This window comes from Lipophrys pholis (assembly GCF_963383615.2).
Source record: "Lipophrys pholis genome assembly, chromosome: 3".
NCBI lineage: Eukaryota > Metazoa > Chordata > Actinopteri > Blenniiformes > Blenniidae > Lipophrys > Lipophrys pholis.
The window spans coordinates 15,736,142-15,754,720 of record NC_137627.1 but is presented as its reverse complement, the minus strand read 5'-3'; the positions used below and the strand labels follow the sequence as shown (position 1 = coordinate 15,754,720).

General features: G+C 41.0%; 3 protein-coding genes across 9 annotated transcripts in view; 2 read left to right on the top strand and 1 right to left on the bottom strand.

Moving 5' to 3' along the window:
- Positions 1-4,631, top strand: part of dock10 (dedicator of cytokinesis 10) — a gene marked incomplete at its 5' end in the record, with an annotated part of 73,240 nt that extends 68,609 nt beyond the window's left edge. For 4 of the 7 annotated variants that reach the window (XM_080460052.1, XM_080460049.1, XM_080460048.1 and 1 more), the window contains 6 exons: positions 965-1,111; positions 1,239-1,449; positions 1,568-1,758; positions 1,843-1,943; positions 3,148-3,299; positions 3,774-4,525. In XM_080460052.1, coding sequence (XP_080316178.1) covers positions 965-1,111; positions 1,239-1,449; positions 1,568-1,758; positions 1,843-1,943; positions 3,148-3,299; positions 3,774-3,832 — 861 coding nt within the window. In that variant the 3' untranslated portion in view covers positions 3,833-4,525. Of the gene's footprint in view, positions 1-964; positions 1,112-1,238; positions 1,450-1,567; positions 1,759-1,842; positions 1,944-3,147; positions 3,300-3,773 lie in introns of all 7 variants that reach the window. The other 3 variants (XM_080460050.1, XM_080460047.1, XM_080460053.1) reach the window with 2 other exon arrangements.
- A 2,338-nt stretch (positions 4,632-6,969) lies between these two features.
- Positions 6,970-11,242, top strand: LOC308107955 (uncharacterized protein). Its single transcript, XM_080460572.1, has 3 exons — positions 6,970-8,402; positions 9,725-9,953; positions 10,551-11,242. Exons 1-3 carry the CDS (start codon positions 8,072-8,074, stop codon positions 10,678-10,680), a joined length of 690 nt encoding a protein of 229 aa, XP_080316698.1. The 5' UTR covers positions 6,970-8,071; the 3' UTR covers positions 10,681-11,242.
- Positions 11,243-12,306: 1,064 nt separating this feature from the next.
- On the bottom strand, positions 12,307-18,503 carry LOC308107416 (guanylate cyclase soluble subunit beta-2-like; the record flags this gene model as incomplete). Its single annotated transcript, XM_080459737.1, has 16 exons — positions 12,307-12,674; positions 12,769-12,941; positions 13,399-13,553; positions 14,056-14,202; positions 14,303-14,451; positions 14,555-14,875; positions 14,966-15,182; positions 15,317-15,420; positions 15,524-15,605; positions 15,804-16,051; positions 16,182-16,281; positions 16,375-16,535; positions 16,608-16,702; positions 17,539-17,612; positions 17,748-17,971; positions 18,479-18,503. The coding sequence occupies 16 exons, from the start codon at positions 18,501-18,503 to the stop codon at positions 12,307-12,309; spliced, it is 2,643 nt and encodes an 880-aa protein (XP_080315863.1).
- Between the last annotated feature and the right edge of the window lie 76 nt (positions 18,504-18,579).

Below are 18,579 nucleotides of genomic sequence, written 5' to 3'. Positions count from 1 at the left end.
TAAAATCTTCCAGTCACAGACGAGATTAGTTAGTTGTTTCAATAATACTGTGTTCTTTGTATAGATTTTGTCCCCCTGTGGTGCTTAACCATCATTTTGAAGTAATGCTGATTACTCAAAGTTGAAGTGATCTTGGCACTCACTTATTGCATTTTTTGCCATTCTACAGCCATGAAATTCAAATAAAGCCAGTCTTTGTTGTAGTAAAGGGAAAACAACACCAAATTCCAGTGTTTTAAAACTCGATTGAACTAATCAGTTTCTATAAAAGAGAGCCCAAGTAGAAATTGGGCATCTCTCCATTACTCTTTTACCTTGGAGTTAAATTAGAAAAACTGAACTTTTTTATTTTTTGGAGTGTAAATGCAGTGCAGAAAAGAACAAGAGACAAGATTATTATTATTTTCTTTATTTTTTTTGAGTCAGTTTCCTTAATTTCTGTCTGCTTTTTCTTCCTTTTTGTTATATTCTGTATCAAGATTGCGGTAAGTTCTGTATACCCTCGAATTTTTCATTGTCCTTTGTCCTAACCTCTCTTACCTCTCCTCTCCTTCTGCCACTATTAACATGCCGCTCTGACCCTATGAAGGGTGTGTCTCAAGCTTGCTGTGGTCCATTTGACTTCCCATAATTCCTGAGGGTGAAAGCGTTTCCTCCCTAAATATTAAAAAAAGCTGATGTCAAACGGGAAAATTATATTTTAGAAAAGCCTCATTTACTCGCTTTGAGATTGACCTCTGCACTCTCCCTTCCACAACTTAACACTGACTCCCTGTTAGTGCTGAGTTGCTCTAACAACTGGGGGGGGAAAGTGTATATTGTTTCTCCATAATGCATCGCTAATGATTCAAGAATCCACTAGGGGGCGACATAAAACCAGACTGCTGTGAAAGGATCCATCACAATTCAGTTTCTATCAAGTATACAACTGTGTGTGTGTGTGTGTGTGTGTGTGTGTGTGTAGGGTTTCTTTGAGGAGGAAGAGAGCAAAGAGTTCATCTACAAAGAGCCAAAGCTGACTGGACTGTCAGAGATCTCTCAGAGGTTACTCAAACTCTACTCTGACAAGTTTGGAGCCGATAATGTGAAGATGATTCAGGACTCCAACAAGGTGATTAACAAAATGAAGAAATTAAAATGATGATTTTCCTCTAATTCTCTGTGAAATAAGTGATTTTGGCCATGGGGTTTTCTGAAAATTCTCCAATTTACTTCTTTACGTCGCTGTGACAAACCAGGTAAACCCTAAAGACCTGGACCCCAAGTTTGCCTACATCCAGGTGACATATGTGGTGCCCTACTTCGACGAGAAAGAACAACAGGACAAAAGGACGGACTTCGAGAGGCATCACAACATCAACCGCTTTGTGTTTGAGACGCCGTTCACCCTGTCAGGGAAGAAACACGGAGACGTGGAGGAGCAGTGCAAGAGACGCACAATCCTGACCAGTGAGTTTGTTTCTACTTTCAGTGAATGAAAGTCATCCGACTACACAACTGCCAGGAATACTTCCCTGCACATAACATGTGTCTTCTCTGACCAGCTGCTTTATTGAATTCTCTTCAGCGAGTTCTAGCTTCCCGTACTTGAAAAAGCGTATCCAGGTGGTGGAGCAGCAAAGCACAGAGATGAACCCCATCGAGGTGGCCATCGATGAGATGTCCCGCAAAGTCTCCGAGCTCAATCAGCTCTGCAACATGGAGGAGGTGGACATGATCCGGCTGCAGCTGAAACTGCAAGGCAGTGTCAGCGTCAAGGTGGGAATTCTGGCCAAATTGCACACGCTCAACATTTTGGGTTTGGTTGGACTCATTTGGTCTCACCCTCTCATTGGTGTGCAGGTGAATGCAGGTCCGATGGCTTATGCCAGGGCCTTTTTGGAGGAGAAGAATGCCAAGAAATATCCCGACAACCAGGTCAAGCTTCTGAAGGAGATCTTCAGGTAAGACTTTATTACTATTAGGATGGTATTCTGAGTCACGAGCAGAGGGCTAAGAAAAGAAATGCTGCTCTGTCAGCTGAGACTATCATGACTGAAACTTCTCATCAGCTTTATGGTGAATCTCAGATGGTTTTCGGGTACTGGGTACTGGGTACTGGTTACCAAAGCATCAGTCTTTTACACCACTTCATTCAATTCAGGGTCATGAGGAGCGGATCCCAGCTGACAGTGGGCGGAGGCCATGTACACTCTTGACAGGTCACCATTGTCCATGGTCACCAGTCCATTATACAGAAACCATAGACAATATAGAGTGACCATTTCACTTCAAATTAATGATGGAAACCAGAGTAAAGAAATGTAAAGTTTCAATTTTGTTTTTACAAATAAAAAAACTGAAAAGTTTGGTGTGCAAAAGTTTTCTGCCCCGTTCACTCTGATACTCTAACCTCCTTTAGCCTAGGAAACACTGATGCAGCATTTACCAAAGGAGGCGAGATCATGCTGCCCCACAATTCCTTGCGTTACATTTAACGGGACCCGCTCATCTGAGCGTTCAGGGAAACTCACGATGACTCAAAGCAGATCATGTTAAGTTACTAATGCAGTAATCTGCCTTGAACAACTTTAAATAGTCTATTATAATAGTCAGTTTACTTGGTTATTTATTCACCTGGCAGCCTCTTTTCTCTTGATTTCAATTCCAACTTTGTCATACTTGAGATTATATCAGGGGAAAGTGTTATAAATGCACTTTTTGTAGCCCATTTTAGGAAATTTGTAATTTTTTCACCATGGCCGATGTCACTTACCTCCCCCGCCGTCGGATTATTATTACGTCACCGAGGGAAAGTGCGGTCCGACGGTCACAACAACGTGATCGCCTTTCCCCCACGCTTTTAGGAAGCCTCCTAACACCTTTCCTTAACCCTGTGATGTCATTATATTTTAAAGAAAGCAGTTTGCCACAAGCCATGTAACCATGAACACGGCAAACTTGTGGAGCACTGCACATCACCCCGAACCCACCGAATAAAGGTGGTGGCAAAAATCATAAATCATAAAAGAAAATCTTTTATTAGAAAAAACTCCAAAACAAAACATCTGTGTCAGTTTTATTAATTCAGACGATTCAATATGTTCAAAACCATCATTATTGTGTGTTGAACTGTTTTGTCTTTGTTTGTTTTTTTTCCATCTGCAGGCAGTTTGCAGAAGCCTGTGGTCAGGCGTTGGATGTGAACGAGCGTCTCATCAAGGAGGACCAGCTGGAGTACCAGGAGGAGATGAGAGCTCACTACAGGGACATGCTGATGGAGCTGTCCGGCATCATGAACGAACAGGTCTCACTACAGGGTGACCAATGAGTGGCCACGCTGTTGTAGCATACTGTGGCTTTTCCTTTCTTTTAAATTACTGTTGTTGTTTTGTTTTGTTTTGTTTGTTTGTTTATTTGTCTTTACCAGCATGGCATTCTGAGCACCATCTTTTCCACTGCATTATGTTTTCACCAGTTTCTGTTATAACTGCATAGTATTTTCTGCATCTTTTCAAAACCTTTTCTCTCATTGCAGCTTCAAAAAAGTGTTCTTGCCCTCAGTGCCTCCCCTCTGTCTAACAGCTCTCTGTCCACTCTCTCTAAGACTGGTATGTCATGTCATCGAATCCTTTTCAAAAGGCATCTTATCACCTTGTTGCTTGCTTTCCCTGAAATGCCGAGCCCGTCTCAGGAGCCAGTCTTGACAATTCTTCTGCACTACTTTGTTTGTTTGTTTGTTTGTTTCTTTTTCCTCATTCCAATGGCAGCTCTTTTTTTTTTCTCTTGTGCAGATTCCTCACACAAGACAACCAGGGACGGAACGGCACAGCACCTACTGAATGGCCATTAGACTCACCGGAAAGTTTGAACTTCGAAGCGGCTTGTTTGTTTGTTTTCCTGACTGTAGTGTTTTCCCTGCTGCGGAGAGCAGCGGGCGAAGTTGAACTGTGACTGGTGGCGAGTTGTAGAGAAAAACAAAGGGAAGACGTCTGTAGACTGTGGTTGTGCTCGTCTGTAGTCCTGTTGGTGAACTTTGACTGTCTACAGTAGAGGCCAGGCTGCTGGACTGTTAGCTACTGTTTGTTTTGGTTTTAGAGACTTGATCCATGTGTCGTTTAGGTTCTTCTGCCCTGACTCATCAGCCTGCACACTGATAAACACACACACACACACACACATAAGCAAACACACAACATGCGCCTTCTCTCCACAACCCTGAACCCTTTAGAGAAACAGTGACCTTACCGAGCTTCAGGTGCGTTCAGCTATAAATGTAATGTATAGCTTTCTGGTGCATTTTACACTTTTTACACTTTTTCCTGTGGAATCTTGTTGCATTTCAAGCTTTGGGGAGGATTTAATAGGCGTGGCCAATGTGAAAAAGAAAAAGGATTTCAATACAGGTTTTAATTATCCAAGAATCTGAGGAGTTGAACGCACCTCCAGTTCTTGTTTGAATGTAGAGCTGCTCCACATTGCTACTTTGTATCCTTGCTAACATTCTGGAAATATCAGCTTGCCAATTTTCAAAACGGACACACACAAAAAAAAAAAAATATGTTTTGTAACATTTTTATAATTCCAATCGCATTGTTACTGTTATTATTTCCTGTACTGTTTTGAATTGTAAATAAGAAATATTAATATTTAAAAAAAAATGTTTGAAATGTTTCTTTTTATAAAATATACAATATATAAATATTTGTTTAGCTGAATTAAAAAAACAAACAAAAAAAAACAACTAAAGTTTTATGTATAACATTTAAATAAAAAAATTGTTAATGTCCAAAATTCATGGAACTGTTTTTCCCTTGATTTTGTTTGGAGCGCGGTTATGCCCATATTGCGTCCTCTAGTCCTCTAGTATTTGACCTCACCTTCAGATTCTTGCTCTCATGCATGCTACTCTTTATGTTGAAAGGAAATGGTTTCAAATCATGGTGAAATGGGTTATGAAAGAGGTTTCTAAAATGAATGTGTGCCTGGCTGCAGCTGTGCACAGCTGCCTTCCACGTCCTGCCTATTGACCGAGCCTGAGTGCAGGCAGCAGATAATTATTTTTCATTATGAAGCACACAATGGGTGTATGAAGTAGTGAAATAGAAAATGAAATGAGCTTTTCTTTGTTCTTTAAAACACAATAGATGTTATGTGCTTTTATGTATTCACTGCAAATTCCAATGATGGTGCCAGTGGTTGTCAAACCTTTATTTCGTGCCGCTCTGAAGGACGGCGTATTTTCCCATCCATGTTCAGTATTTAATGAAAATGTGCCTTTCTGGTTTTCCAACTCTGCCGTCTAGTACTGTTGAGAAGCTTGTTTATTTGCATTTTTATTTGCACCATATTTTTGGGATTTGTGGGATGAGCAGTAGAATATGTGGGCACACCCAAGAAAATGGATTGCCAGATCTTCTTCTTTCAATGCCAAATGGGTTTTTCTGCTGAGCCTCTCTGACCCTCAAGCTCAGCTCTGTCGTACGCAAATCGATGTTCCTCACTGATACGGCGCCATTTAGGGAATTAAAAAAGGCTTTTCCAAAGGTTATACCGCCAACAAACGTTGCTGTAACAACAAAAACAAGAAGGAAGTGGAGGTTAAGCCCGACACATCCAAGTGAATAACAACCAAAGAGAAAGTGGTGAAAGATCTTGGAGGGAAAACCGTCTCGGACATGAAGCAACTACCCAAACAACACGCACAGACGCCGTTCAATAAAAACATTTTACATTTATTTCTCGTTGCTGATCCATTGAATTAATTTCCCTAACTAACTTCCTCAAGCATATTTATGTGGGTTGTGTTGTGCCGACATCTATATACAAACTCACGGTTGCGGTTTCACTGAAAGTAAAATGTCATTAAAATTTAGCGTGCACTCTGACACAGGACAGTTTTCCATGAGATCTGATGACCGGTTTTTTTTTGTTTGTTTGTTTTTCCTCCCGTTGTTGGGTATAATTACTGACCATACACAGAGAGAGCTGCAAGTGGTCGTTTACTTATTCATGCTAAGCCTGAGGTTGGAACACGGCACGTATCGAAGAGGTGAAATAGTCCTGAACATGCAGCTGGAGGGAAAAGACGGCGTGCGGTCCTGCGTGTGTTCGTCACCGCCTGACAAGACGACTGACACATTTATATCTCCGTCTCCACACTCTCCCCGTCGCTCCCGCCGGGTGAAGCCGATTGAGTTGCACTGACCTCTCCTTCACAATCCCGTTTCCTCGGGGGCCAATCAGTATTTTATCCCCCCGTCTCATCTCTCTGGCCTCCCTCCCTCACTGGAGCCTATTTTGTGCACCAGAAAGGGGAAGCTGATTGGGTTTCTCCTGTCTGCAGACTGGGTTACGGGGACCTGCCTCCTCCCCTCCCAGTGGCCTGGCCTCAGGCGGGGTCAGGTTGCTCTGAGCCAGCAGCATTCAGGCTCGGTCACACATAACAAAACACGGTTACACGGTCAGCACCGTCTCAAGCCTAACTCCTGGCTCGTGGCTCTTGAGTTCATATTTTGTGGCGCGAGCTCGTCCAGCTGAGGTCCAGGTGCATTCAAAGACTGTGGTCAATTCAGAATCGGTTACAACCTGCGCTGTTTGTGCACCTGACCATTGAGTCTAACTAAAGTCCCAGTGAGTGTAATTACTGCTCATTTTCTCCTTTGTGTGCAGCTGCCGTGTATTTGATGTTTGTTGCTGTGATTCTTTTCTCCTTTTAGTCATCAAACTCTTTTTTTTATGTTGGTTTTTTCCCCTCTTATGTCTGCCTGTAATCACTGGTTCTGATCTGTGGCTTAAACCACATACATACAGGTTCATCTTAAATAATGTGAATAACATTACATTTTATTTTGAGGATAACAAATGTCATTTTAAAAGATATTCCAATATTTTGAGATAATGTATGTTATCTTAAAACATGCTGAATTAAACAAACAAAAAAATTTATTCCATCCATCTTCTATACCGCCTAATCCCGTGCAGGGTTGCGGGGACTGGAGCCAATTTCTGTCAAATAATTCTAATAATTCTATAATTACAGTTTCAATTATGGTGAAAATTTACTTGTCCACGATATTCTGTTTTTTTCAATGCGTGTCCTGTCTATATGTTGACGTATCCCAGAGCATGACCCTGAACTTGAATTGTATGGCAGCCAGCCCAATGGCGTGTATGTGCAGGAGTCATTAACATTATTGTTAAATAAGTCTCTTCAGAAGCTAATATAAAGCCATTAAAGTTATTTTCTTTTCTCAAGAAAGCATTTTGAAAGTGGATAAATAGAAGTACACTCACAGCCCCTGTTTATTAATTTTCTAGAGCATAGACTGACGTGTGTAGTGTGGTCAGGTGAAAGATGTCTTCCATCCTTTACCTGAGATGTTTTGTATTGGTCAGGAGAAAAATGAGGTATTTATTGAAATTCAAAATCAAAATAAATGACTCCAACTTGTAGAACCCAAAGTTCTCATCAATGTGTGTGATCAGACGCTCCTTCATGTCTTTGCATTATATTGTATGTGTTGTGAGAGACAAATCTGAAACTTTTGTCCACTTTTAAAATGCTTCCTTTTAACTGTGGTGTGGTGTTCTGTGATCAGAACAAATCCTATAAGATGACCTTTTTCCTCCCTGGATGTATCTTTGCTGACAGACTGAATTAATATTTTAGATGGCAGATCTTGTAATCCCAGGAGAAACATGGTCATTACAGCAGGTGGGGCGAGTCGCCAAAAATCTGATCTGCCACAAAATTTGTATTGGTCCTTTAGACAAAGTTGCAATGGAAAACATAAAAGCAGGTGAAAGAATAATTCCCCGATGGTTTTAGTCAGTCTAAAGCCACTGAGGCACATCTGCGGGCCACATTTCATTTCCGACCCCTGCTTAGTTGTCCTGAAACTGGACGCCGGCTGTGATGAATAAAACATCCTCTGCGTGCTGCTGGGTGATCACCGGAGCTCTTTCAGCTGTATAAGTGGTGAAAGGACATAATCTCCCCGCACACAACAAGACGTTCTGCTGAGATTGAGGGGCGCGCGGAGGACGCAGAGAGCGGACAGGAAGCGTCACAAAAAGCCTCGCGGGCAGAATGATGGGACCGCAGCAGCAGCACGGGGAGCTTTTCCTGCACGATCCGCCGCCAGTGTTTGGGAAACCGTGGTACTGGCAGCGCAGCAGCAGCGCCATGGAGAGCTCGCGCAGCCTCGCGCACGTCATCATGGAGATGCGCGACGAGATCAAGAAGCTGGAGGCGGAGAACCGGGAGCTGCGGGGGGACGGAGGGCAGAGAACACCGGGGGACCCCGGGACGGGGCCCCTGGCCCGGGTAGCCGGGCAGCACCAGGCGGGGCAGGAGGAAAATCCCTTTGTCAACCTGAGGAGGAACGTGTCTGCCCCGCTTCTGGAGGGGCAATATAAAGGTAAGACAGTCTGGCAAAGGGTGAGATAGCCTGAGCTCAGCGAATCAGAAGAGTTGAAGACATTTCCTCTTTAGTCTCAGTCTCAGTCTCAGTCTTATTACACTGAATGTAACTCGGTGGACTGTGAGAAATTCAGAAATTCTTTTATTGTATCCTAGGAGTAAAATATCAGTTTCTTTCTTTTTTCATTACATTTGTATTTCAATCATAGACAAAAGAAAAAATGGTAATAATAATTATATATACATAATATTTATAATGAAATAAACTAGTTAATACGATACAAAAACAAATGTTTCCAAACATCTGAACGAAAGGGAGCAGAAAGAAGGATTACAAACTTATGTAAACTGCCACTTCGTATCAAACAATTCATTTCCAATGATCATTGAAAACATGTCCTATACAGTATTATTCATTATTCAATATCCTAATAATAATAATAATAATAATAATAATAATAGCTATGCATTTGAGTTAGACAGCATCACTTAAGTAAGTAATTTACAAATAACCTAATTATTTTCTAACTTTGATTTATTAGTATAATAAGCCAAGGTATCCGAGGTATGGACATCTTAGACAGAGGGGAAAGAAGAGAACTGGAAGTTTACTACTGATTACTACATTGCTTAAACTATACTCTATTAAGAAAGCTGTGATTAGAGATGTTCATGTGAAAGTAGATGCTCTTCTCAAAAACTTCTCAAAGTATTAGTTACTTTTAACAACATATACTCATATACCATAGCAGGCATTCAATTCAATATACCTGTATAAATTATCCACATTCACTGGGCAATAATAGAGCACTTGCAAATATATATATATATATATATATATATATATATTGTAAAGCTAAATATAAAACTGTTTTCTGTTAAAACCTAATTGCTACAAAATTACAGATTAGAACCAATAACTTTTAATTGTACGTCACATGATGTATCTTTGTACTTAAAATCATAAATTATTATAAATGAATAACTTACACTGATGTTGGTATTTATGATTCATTACCTCCACCTATGATCTTTAGTCACTATGTTCATCTTCACAACCAGAGGACTAAACTGTGGCCATGGACTTCTAATACAAGAGAATTATGGCAACTCATTAAATGAATTTGATCCTACATGTATGTTAGGATTTTGATTGCTTATCAAATCAATATACATTCAGTATGTGGTAAAATGACCATATTTCCATTAATTCTTTACACAAAGTCTTTATGTTTTAGGTTGAATTGTCAAATTTCCAATATAGGGTCCCCCTGTAAACACATATAATTCCCACCTAATCCTGATTGTGTTATTCCACAGAGCCCACTGTCATGACTGTGCGGAGGTACTCCACAAGCTCCAACCTGTCCGGGGTGATCATGAGGGAGGGAAAGACTGACCGGGGTCAGCGTGCTAACTCTGGATGGGAAAGACTACAAGATGAAATGCAGCATGCTGGCAGCAGCGGGGTCGTTGGCAGCACAGCCATAGGCGAGGTGGAAAAAGTAACCAACCGGCACTCATTGCAGGAATATGTCCATAAAAACAGGTACATCAGCACCTCAGTCAAGGATCTCAAGCTACACAGTTGGATTATGAAGTTTTGGATGTTACAGTCTTTGTTTCCTCCCAAAAGGTTATTTCTCATCTTTATTGTTGAAAAACAATAATTATACAAAGGTCTTCAGATTGATGAAAATAATGATTTTAATTAGTTTGTAGTTGTGATTGCCGTCAGGTCAACAGGCAGCATGTCCCATAGAGAGCAAGTCCATAATAGGTGTAGGCACCCACACCGACTCTGGATCGGATTTAATTCCAGCAAACATTTCTTTGTGCTGTACATAAAGAGACCAATGTACAGATATAATGTCTTTAAAACAAGTTAATTAAATGTGGGGCATGTAAAGTATGTTGTCTTCCATTCCCATGTTTGGCAGTTCAATTTCCATCTAATCCTTTAGCAAGACAATTAAACTTAAAGTTGATTTCTGAAGTAAGCGAGTGTATTGCAAGGCCGCTCTGCTGTCATTAGTGTGCGAATGTAACTGACCATGGGACTTTCAGATTGCTGAATCAGCAAATAAATTATATTCTAAATAAAACATAAAGATACAATGTTGTGATTTCCACTTTCTCCTTTTAGGACCAAGGTAAAAACGGTCACCTTTCTTCTTCCTGTGGATGACATTTACACCAGCCGGCCAGTTCTGACCAAACATCTGGAGGAGCCTAAAGTAACACATCTTGCTTCCATAACTGAGACCGACTCTTAAGGAAACGCTTTGTGGCCGAGGGACAAAATGCAGACATGGACCAAGTTTCTTTGGCCAAAGACAAGTGAGCCTCATTATCTAGACCAGTCTATAGTGGGTTTTCACCAGCGAGCAGGCCGGCAGACCGATTTTTTATCAAGCCAGACCACAAAAACAGACGACTCTGGTTTCAGGTGTCGTTTTCATCTGGCCATGGCAATCCAGACCCGGTCAGCAGCGATGAGACACGTGGCCCTCCGCAGTGAGGATCGAATGTCTGGACTCTTCTCCCGAGCTCAGGTGTTGCATCGGAGTGATACACACACCTGCAGGTGACGACCCTTTTACGGACAGTGGCGGCTGCTGACTCAGGCCTCATGAGCAACATCACACCCATTATTTATTCATCTCTGTTTCTTTGTACAAAGGAAGGCCACGTGAGGATGTGACCTGTTTCCTGAAAGACTTCATACAGAGTGTATTTTTGTAGTCCGTATCACATCCGTATGACATACAACCTTTATTTTCATGTAAGATTTCCTTGAATAAACCAGTGTGGAATTTTCACATGAAATCAAATGTCATGTTAAGTGTTTTTCAATATGCTGATGAAGTTCATGATTGCAATATTGATCGATTTTTTTATGTGTGTATGTTTTAGTATAACACTAATAGGGACATGCATGCTGTGAAAGTGTCCATGTCTGTAACGCTTCTGCATCCATCTTTTACACTGCTTATCCTGTTCAAGGTTGCAGGGCACTGAAGCCAATCCCAGGTAACGATTGGCAAAGATAGGGGATAGAATGGACAAGGCAGGGCAACCCAAAAGAGAAAGACACACACTGCAAACATTCACTTATAGGGTTACCTTTTAATGTTGCATGCTTGTTTTTATACTGGGAGAAAACTGGAGTACCTGAAGAAAACTTGTCCTTGTTAGAACTGGTATTCTCACTCTGCTGTTTGGTCTTCGCTATATCTTCTTTCAAATTGCACTGTTGTCCTGCTTAGTGATTTCAAACATGACATGAAAGGAGCCTGGCTTGACCAAACTGAACGTGCCAGTCTACAGTGAGGACAAACAAAACCTGCACCTAAAGACGAATACATGTCTCGGCTGGAGAGTGGCCAATTCCACTTACAGATTATGGTCCACACTAATACACTACATATAGAGGAGATTTTGATGATTTTTATTGCAACAGACAAGTCTCACCTGGTGGTGCATCACTTTCAATCTTAACGACCATTGAGTGTTTGAGGGATCTTGGTTTGAATCCCAGTTGTCCAGCGCCACTGCTCGCCATGTTTAAAGGTGCAACACACAATGGCTTGTTGTGGTGAATACGGTTTGAAAAAAAAGTAGAGTGGCCAAATAGACTATATAATGTATATACAATAGAGATCATTTAGAGGAAATATTCCAGTCATTTCATTTGTCAGACACATAAGATACAAGCAAAGCATACAATATCAACCTGATTGTAAAAGTTTATGTGTGAAATACAGTGAAAATGCTGCAATTTAATGTCTAACAATGACTATTTACACAGCAGCCAGTATTCAGCAGATAAGTCAAGTGTTAAATACACTCCTGATTAATCATTCATAGTCAGTCAGCCATTGATTTAAGTATTTACCAGCTCAGAGGACCACACAGATCTTGGTTTGGGCGAGATTGTTGCTTTCCACAGATGCAGTGATCAAGCGTTGCTCCCCTGTGTACACGTCACTGCCTAATCTCACCACATTTGTCTGCTCCAGTTGATCAAATTCCTTTGTTAATTCCAGCTGGTCCTCTGATTGTTCCTCTGTGCACATGCTTCCATAACTCTCTGAGTCATAAGGCTTGGGAGATGGGCAAATCTGCGCATCAGGCATTTGTGATGAAGGAAGGTCATCCTCATATTTCAGAGGGATCAGCAGCATCTCATCTTTACTCTGCTCCTGGCGAGCTGCAACAGAAGGGAGAATGGTGAAGTAGCCTCCAACTATGGGTACCCATGTCTGAGCTACAAATTGGAAAAAAAAAAGACACGCTGAGGGTGTGATTTAAAAGACACATAACCCTTCAATGAAGAAACTGAAGACAGTGTCCCATTGTACCTTTCTCCTTGCTCGTCTGGCTTTCCTCCTGTCCATGTGAGTCACTCAGGCCCAGAATCTGGTCATCGCTGACACCAACGTTCTTTTCAAGAAAGTAAGTGGACATCAAACCTTTTCCCTTAACCTCAATCTCTCCCCGCTTCTGTATCACAAAGCATGTATTCTTCAGGATCCTAAAAATGTGAATAAAGATGTGCAACAAATGCAATAATCAGGCATGATCATTTTACTCTGGTTCATTTTTATGTATTGTGCATTATATTTACTTATGTAAGTAACTTCCTCGCCTGCACTCAGACATCAGATTTTTTTTTATTTCCTTCATTTATGTATCTTATTATCTGCTTTATGTTTTCACATTTTTTCATGTACTACTTCAACTTTTTCTCAAATACACATCAGGTTAAGACGGCATTTTTGTTGAGCGTGTGTTTGTGCATGTTGTGGGTGTATGACTGTATACGTCTGTATGTGCAGATGCATTACTATTCGTGTGTTTTGGGTTTTTGTACGTTTGAGATCCCAGGATGAGCGTGTTGTGATGCAGTTACTTATGAAAAGTGCAACACAAATAAAGTTTGAGAGATCCAGTTGGGTCATTTTGATGATTTTGAATTCAAATGTCCTCACTCGTAGACAGATGGGCTCAAGTGGATCTTGTTGGGGAGGCCATGACTCTCCATGCGGGAGGCAGTGTTAACAGTGTCTCCAAACAGACAGTAGCGAGGCATCTTCTCCCCAACCACACCGGCCAGTACAGGACCACTGTGGAGACCCACACGGATCTAGAAAGAAAGACACAAAACTTTTTTTCTTCACCCAGTCTGTGTTTATCACGCTGATTACAAGCTGCTTCCTCTCTGATTGGATGCTCCCGCTCTAATCAGGTGCCGTGTTTTATTTCCTGCTGTCAGTTTGTCTCATCCGAGTGAACTTCTTGTTTTGCCAGATTCATGTCAGTTGATTTCACCCCACCCTGTTCCATATGTACTGTTGTCTGTTGTTTGCCCGATCCCATGGATACCTTCCCTCATTTGGTCTCCAGCCCATGCTCTGGACTTTGGAACTATTCTTGTCATAAAATTAGTTTTTATTGCATCTCTATTGAACTGGGCAAGTGAGTGACTGATTAGTAATGTCAAGAAAAACAGACCGTAAAGGACAATTTGTTGCATTTAAATACATTTAGTATTGTAACAATAACATAATGTATGGAATGGAATCAGAACAAACAGAGCTTTCTACACAAGAATAGAATTGATCCATGTCGCAATGTCATTCTTGTACCTGAATGGATTCTCCAGTCACAGGGTTGATAACCTCCCGGGAAGCTAAAGTCATGCCCAAAGCAAAGTTTGCCACCCTCTCAGCGTGGCTGGCAACCGGTATGGGAACTCCGCCTACCACCATATAAGCATCTCCTATGGTCTCCACCTGGAAAATAGAAAATATCACGTCAAAAAATATCAATGTTGAATTGTTGTATGTGTTTTACAATCATGGACATAAAACAAGGGTATAAGGGAGTTAATACCTTGTAGACATTGTGTACGGTTGTGAGTCGGTCAAAGCGCAGGTACATGGCGTTAAGCATGTGGACGATTTGAATGGGTTCACACACTGCGCAGATATTAGTGAAGGTCACCACATCACTGAATAGTATGGTGCACTCTTTAAATTCTCCTGTGGGATGCAGACACGCATACCAGATGATAATCAGAAGTCAAATCACATGAGCGCAAACTGCCTGATTCATCACTTCTAACAACATGTACATTTCACCGACCTGCTTCCACTGATTTTCCATCTTTCAGCTCATTGGCTACATGTTTAGGCAGCATGGCATACAGCAGGGTCTCTGTCTTTTTCTTCTCCTCCTCCAGGTGCTGAGAGAGCAAGCGGAGCTCTTCCTTCTTTCTCTCCAGCTGATTGGACAGCTCCATTTCAGCCAGCCGCTGATGGTTTAGCAGGATCAAGTCTCGAGTGACGTCGTGCTGTGCGATGTCAGAAATGTGCATCTCCCTCTCCTCCAGCTCCTGAAGGCTTCTCAGCAGAGGAGAGGCCTGGTAGAGCATACACTCCATAGACGCCATCCAGATCATCTGACCTGGGCATGCATTGCACAGGAAGAGGACAAGACGCCTTGATACAAGTTGTATATCAGAAATGACTAAACTAAACACTAAAAGGAGTATACCTCTGAGCTGCAAAACAGGCCGGTCCTTCCAGGCCTCAGGCATCATGTCCTGGCGTGTCTGCAGGACAAAGTGACTGTTGATGAACTTCCTGATGCTGGAGATGGTGAATGTGACCTCAGGGTGCACAATGCTGAAGTACTGGTCCAGATGGATGTTCATTGTCTGGAGCCCCGGGACGATCCTCTGGAGGTTGACTCCAGCTTGGCGAACCAAGAGCTGCCAGACACAACACAAGATCGCTCCAGTGCATTTAAAATGATCCAAATATGGGGTCTCTTCATCAAAAGAATTTAATAATAGGATTATTCACAATCTCTGGCTTTCACTTAGGTTTTATTTAGACATCTCACCTGCTCATCAAAGACTATATGGAAAGGAAAAACGTGGCAGAAAGTCTTCATGTCAACGTTGAGAGTTGCAGGATACACTGGCTCAAAGCCTCGCAGCAGCTTGCCTGTATGGCGAGACACAGTTTTAAGTGTGTACACAGCTGCTGGGATTTAACTCCTGTTTGCAGCCAATCACACCATAATTTATGTCTTTTTTTAAGCCCATACCTTTTCCGAGTTGAACCAAACTCCTGATTGTCTCCCAACGACTCCTGTGCACTGAGAAACCACAGCCCTGAGGATGGGAGGACTGAGGACACAAAGTGAAGCGTTGAACATTTATAGTATTTTAATCAAGTTCATAATTTTTACTGGTAGAGCTTCCCTGCCTATAATGCCATTCATACATATATGGCCAAAATAATGCTATTTTGTCTTGTTATGCTTGAAGAAATCTAAAATATACAATTCCTCACAATAATATTGCTTGTATGATAATTAAACAAACCTCTTTGATTGAAATCATGGTGGCGTGTGTCTTAGTGGCAGGCTGCACTGATTGGTCCCTGAGAGAGCACTGTTGTTTTATTGCTGTTGCACTTTTGACCACACTGGAGCGATCTGCAGCCGGTTGTTGTTTGACTAGGAAAACCACATGCTCCTTCTTCCCGGTCCTCTCCAGCTCCTCCAGCTGGTTGACTATCTCCATTGTTATCTCACTGCTGAAAAAATCTTTGACAACAGCGCTGATAATACCTGCAAAGGTAAATGTTGCACAGATCAGTTTCATGATCATTAATAGAAATGTAAATTGGAAGAATGGTGTCAGGACAATAGTTATGGCTAACATGAATTGAAAGAGTTATATTCATTTATTTTTACTAACCAGGAACAATGTGGCAGAGGCCTTTGCGGTCTGAATAATAATGGAGAAGCAGGGAGCCATCAGGATTTCTTTCCACTCGGAATGATGGTGCATTCATCTCCTGCAAAATTCAACCGAATGAATTTTTAAAAAAAATCAAATTACGTCACAAATAGGACCAAAACAACAGCAATAGAGATATGAGAGCAGGTACCTTATAGGAGAGGGAGAGGTAGCTGTGAAGGGCATCTAAATTCTCAGTGAACTCAAAAAGGTTTCCCCCTAAAGTTCGCAGCATATGATCATAACCAGAGCGTTTGCAGAACTCAAAGAAGTACTCTCCAAACTGCTTCAGAACAGCCTCTGGTGCAATCCCTACAGGGAAACAAAAACACCGTTATGTCTGATATGAAATATCTGTTGCAATAAAAAGGCATCATTTGTTACCTAAAAGCCTGCATGCTGCGGACACCAGCCGCATGGTGATTTCATCTTCATATACTTGATGTGTCATGAAAGTGTCCTGGACTCCAGCTTCTCTCCTGTGTCAGATGTCATGACGGAGAATTTGGTGAGTAGAGTCGCGATTAAAGAGTCATGAGAGTACAAATATATTTTTTTCAAATGAGTTACAATTAAGCCGCATTTGATCAATTTCAGTTTGAGTTAATTCACCTAGATAAATGATTGCTATTCAAAACGTTCTTTCTTCAGGAAAACAATACAGTCGATAAAACTGTACATTTAAAGCGGGAATTTTATGTGTTGAGATAAAAAGGCAAAGCGGATGTGAAGATTTTGATTCAAATTGTGGGGCTTCTCAGATGCAACGGATAATTTACAAAATGGAAATCTAGATGACATGGTGTAATTTGTACTGAACCCTTTATTGGGCTTTAGCGACCATTTCTGGTAACTTCTGAATATCTTCTGCTTTCTCAAGTAATAATTGCACATTAATAACAATCCATTAATACATGTTCAAGGTGTTCTGCTAAACATCGAGAGGGATGCTGGTATGTGTTGCCTGCTTTGCCTGGCAAAGCATTTTTTTTCTTGCAGTCAGTGCTTATAACAAAAAAATTGAATAAACGGTACTCGGCTAGTAAAAGCTTTCAAATATATTCCTAATGCTTTCAGTAAGTCATGTTCAGGATACAGTTTTTTTCAGTCATAGATTAGAACAGTTGCACACAATAACTCGCAACCAATATTTTTCTCTCCTGGATAATGTAAAGAAACATGTATATAATCTGAAAATTACAAGAACACAGAAAGGCATGGAATCAGATGATTAATAGAGATAACATGTGAATCGGCGATGTCATTTAAGTGTGTGGTTGCTTTGGAAAAAAAAAGATCATATTTAGTGGTTTACCTGAGTTTGAGCCATGTCTCTTCACCAAACTTTTCAACCACCAGTGACTTCAAGCAGGTGTTAATAAATCCATACTGTGGGAAAAAAACAAACAAACAAACAAACAAACAAACAAACAAACAAACAAACAAACAGGAGGAGCCTGTGATTAAATCTGATAGTGCCCAAACAGGCTCAAACAAAGGAAAATATCTGTCAATTCATCGTACCATATTTCTGATAAATCCAAAACAGGCTGTCCGGCGTCCAACTTCATCACATCCCACCACGGTGGTGCTCGGCTGGAAGTGGGTTGTGAAGCTGTGCAGCTGTACAGAGGCTGGGTGATGGAGGACTCTGGAGCTCCTCCTCTCACAGGAGCTGCACAGAGCTTGAACCAACCAGTGGACCTCACATCCTCCTCTGGAGAGAGGCTCTCGAGTGTGAACCTCCACTAGAATCAACAAAGAAATATTCTGCACTCAGGAGGATGAAATTCATAACAAGGGAGATTAATTTCTCTGTAGAATTGTCATTTCTGAGAGGAAATCAGTAAGTTATTGATGTGCAGTTAGCGTCTTTGTTTTTTCCCAATTAAATCATTGTTATTTGAAATAAGACATAATCCAGAGCATGAATACTTAATCGGGGAACCAGTGGATTTCAGTATCCCTCCCAATTCTGGGGAGGTAATCTAATGACTTCAAATTGTCTTAAAAGACATTCAATGTGCTCAAGATTAAAAAGACTCATTTAAATATAACTATTTCATGTATTATTATTAATTTTACTAACAATAAATATCCCATATATGCAGTATGTATATATCAGAGATCCAAATATAAACAGCTACACAACAGTTATGTTCAATAATGAAAATGACATCAATAAATTAAATCGAGGCTCATTTTGCATTGATATGTAAATATAATAATTTTATTTTTCAAAGAAATGCACTCACCAGCAAAAAAAATAACAGAATTCATCCACACCTTGTTGTCGTAAATTATAATTTAAATATATACATTTTCTTAGGTACAATCATAAGAAACACTTCAAGGA

Bases quoted from the DNA above. Each gene is read 5' to 3' on its own strand.
- LOC308107955 (XM_080460572.1), top strand. From the start codon at position 8,072: ATGATGGGACCGCAGCAGCAGCACGGGGAGCTTTTCCTGCACGATCCG. The intron at 8,403-9,724 runs GTAAGACAGTCT...GTTATTCCACAG, and splicing joins TCTGGAGGGGCAATATAAAG to AGCCCACTGTCATGACTGTG. The intron at 9,954-10,550 runs GTACATCAGCAC...TTCTCCTTTTAG, and splicing joins GAATATGTCCATAAAAACAG to GACCAAGGTAAAAACGGTCA.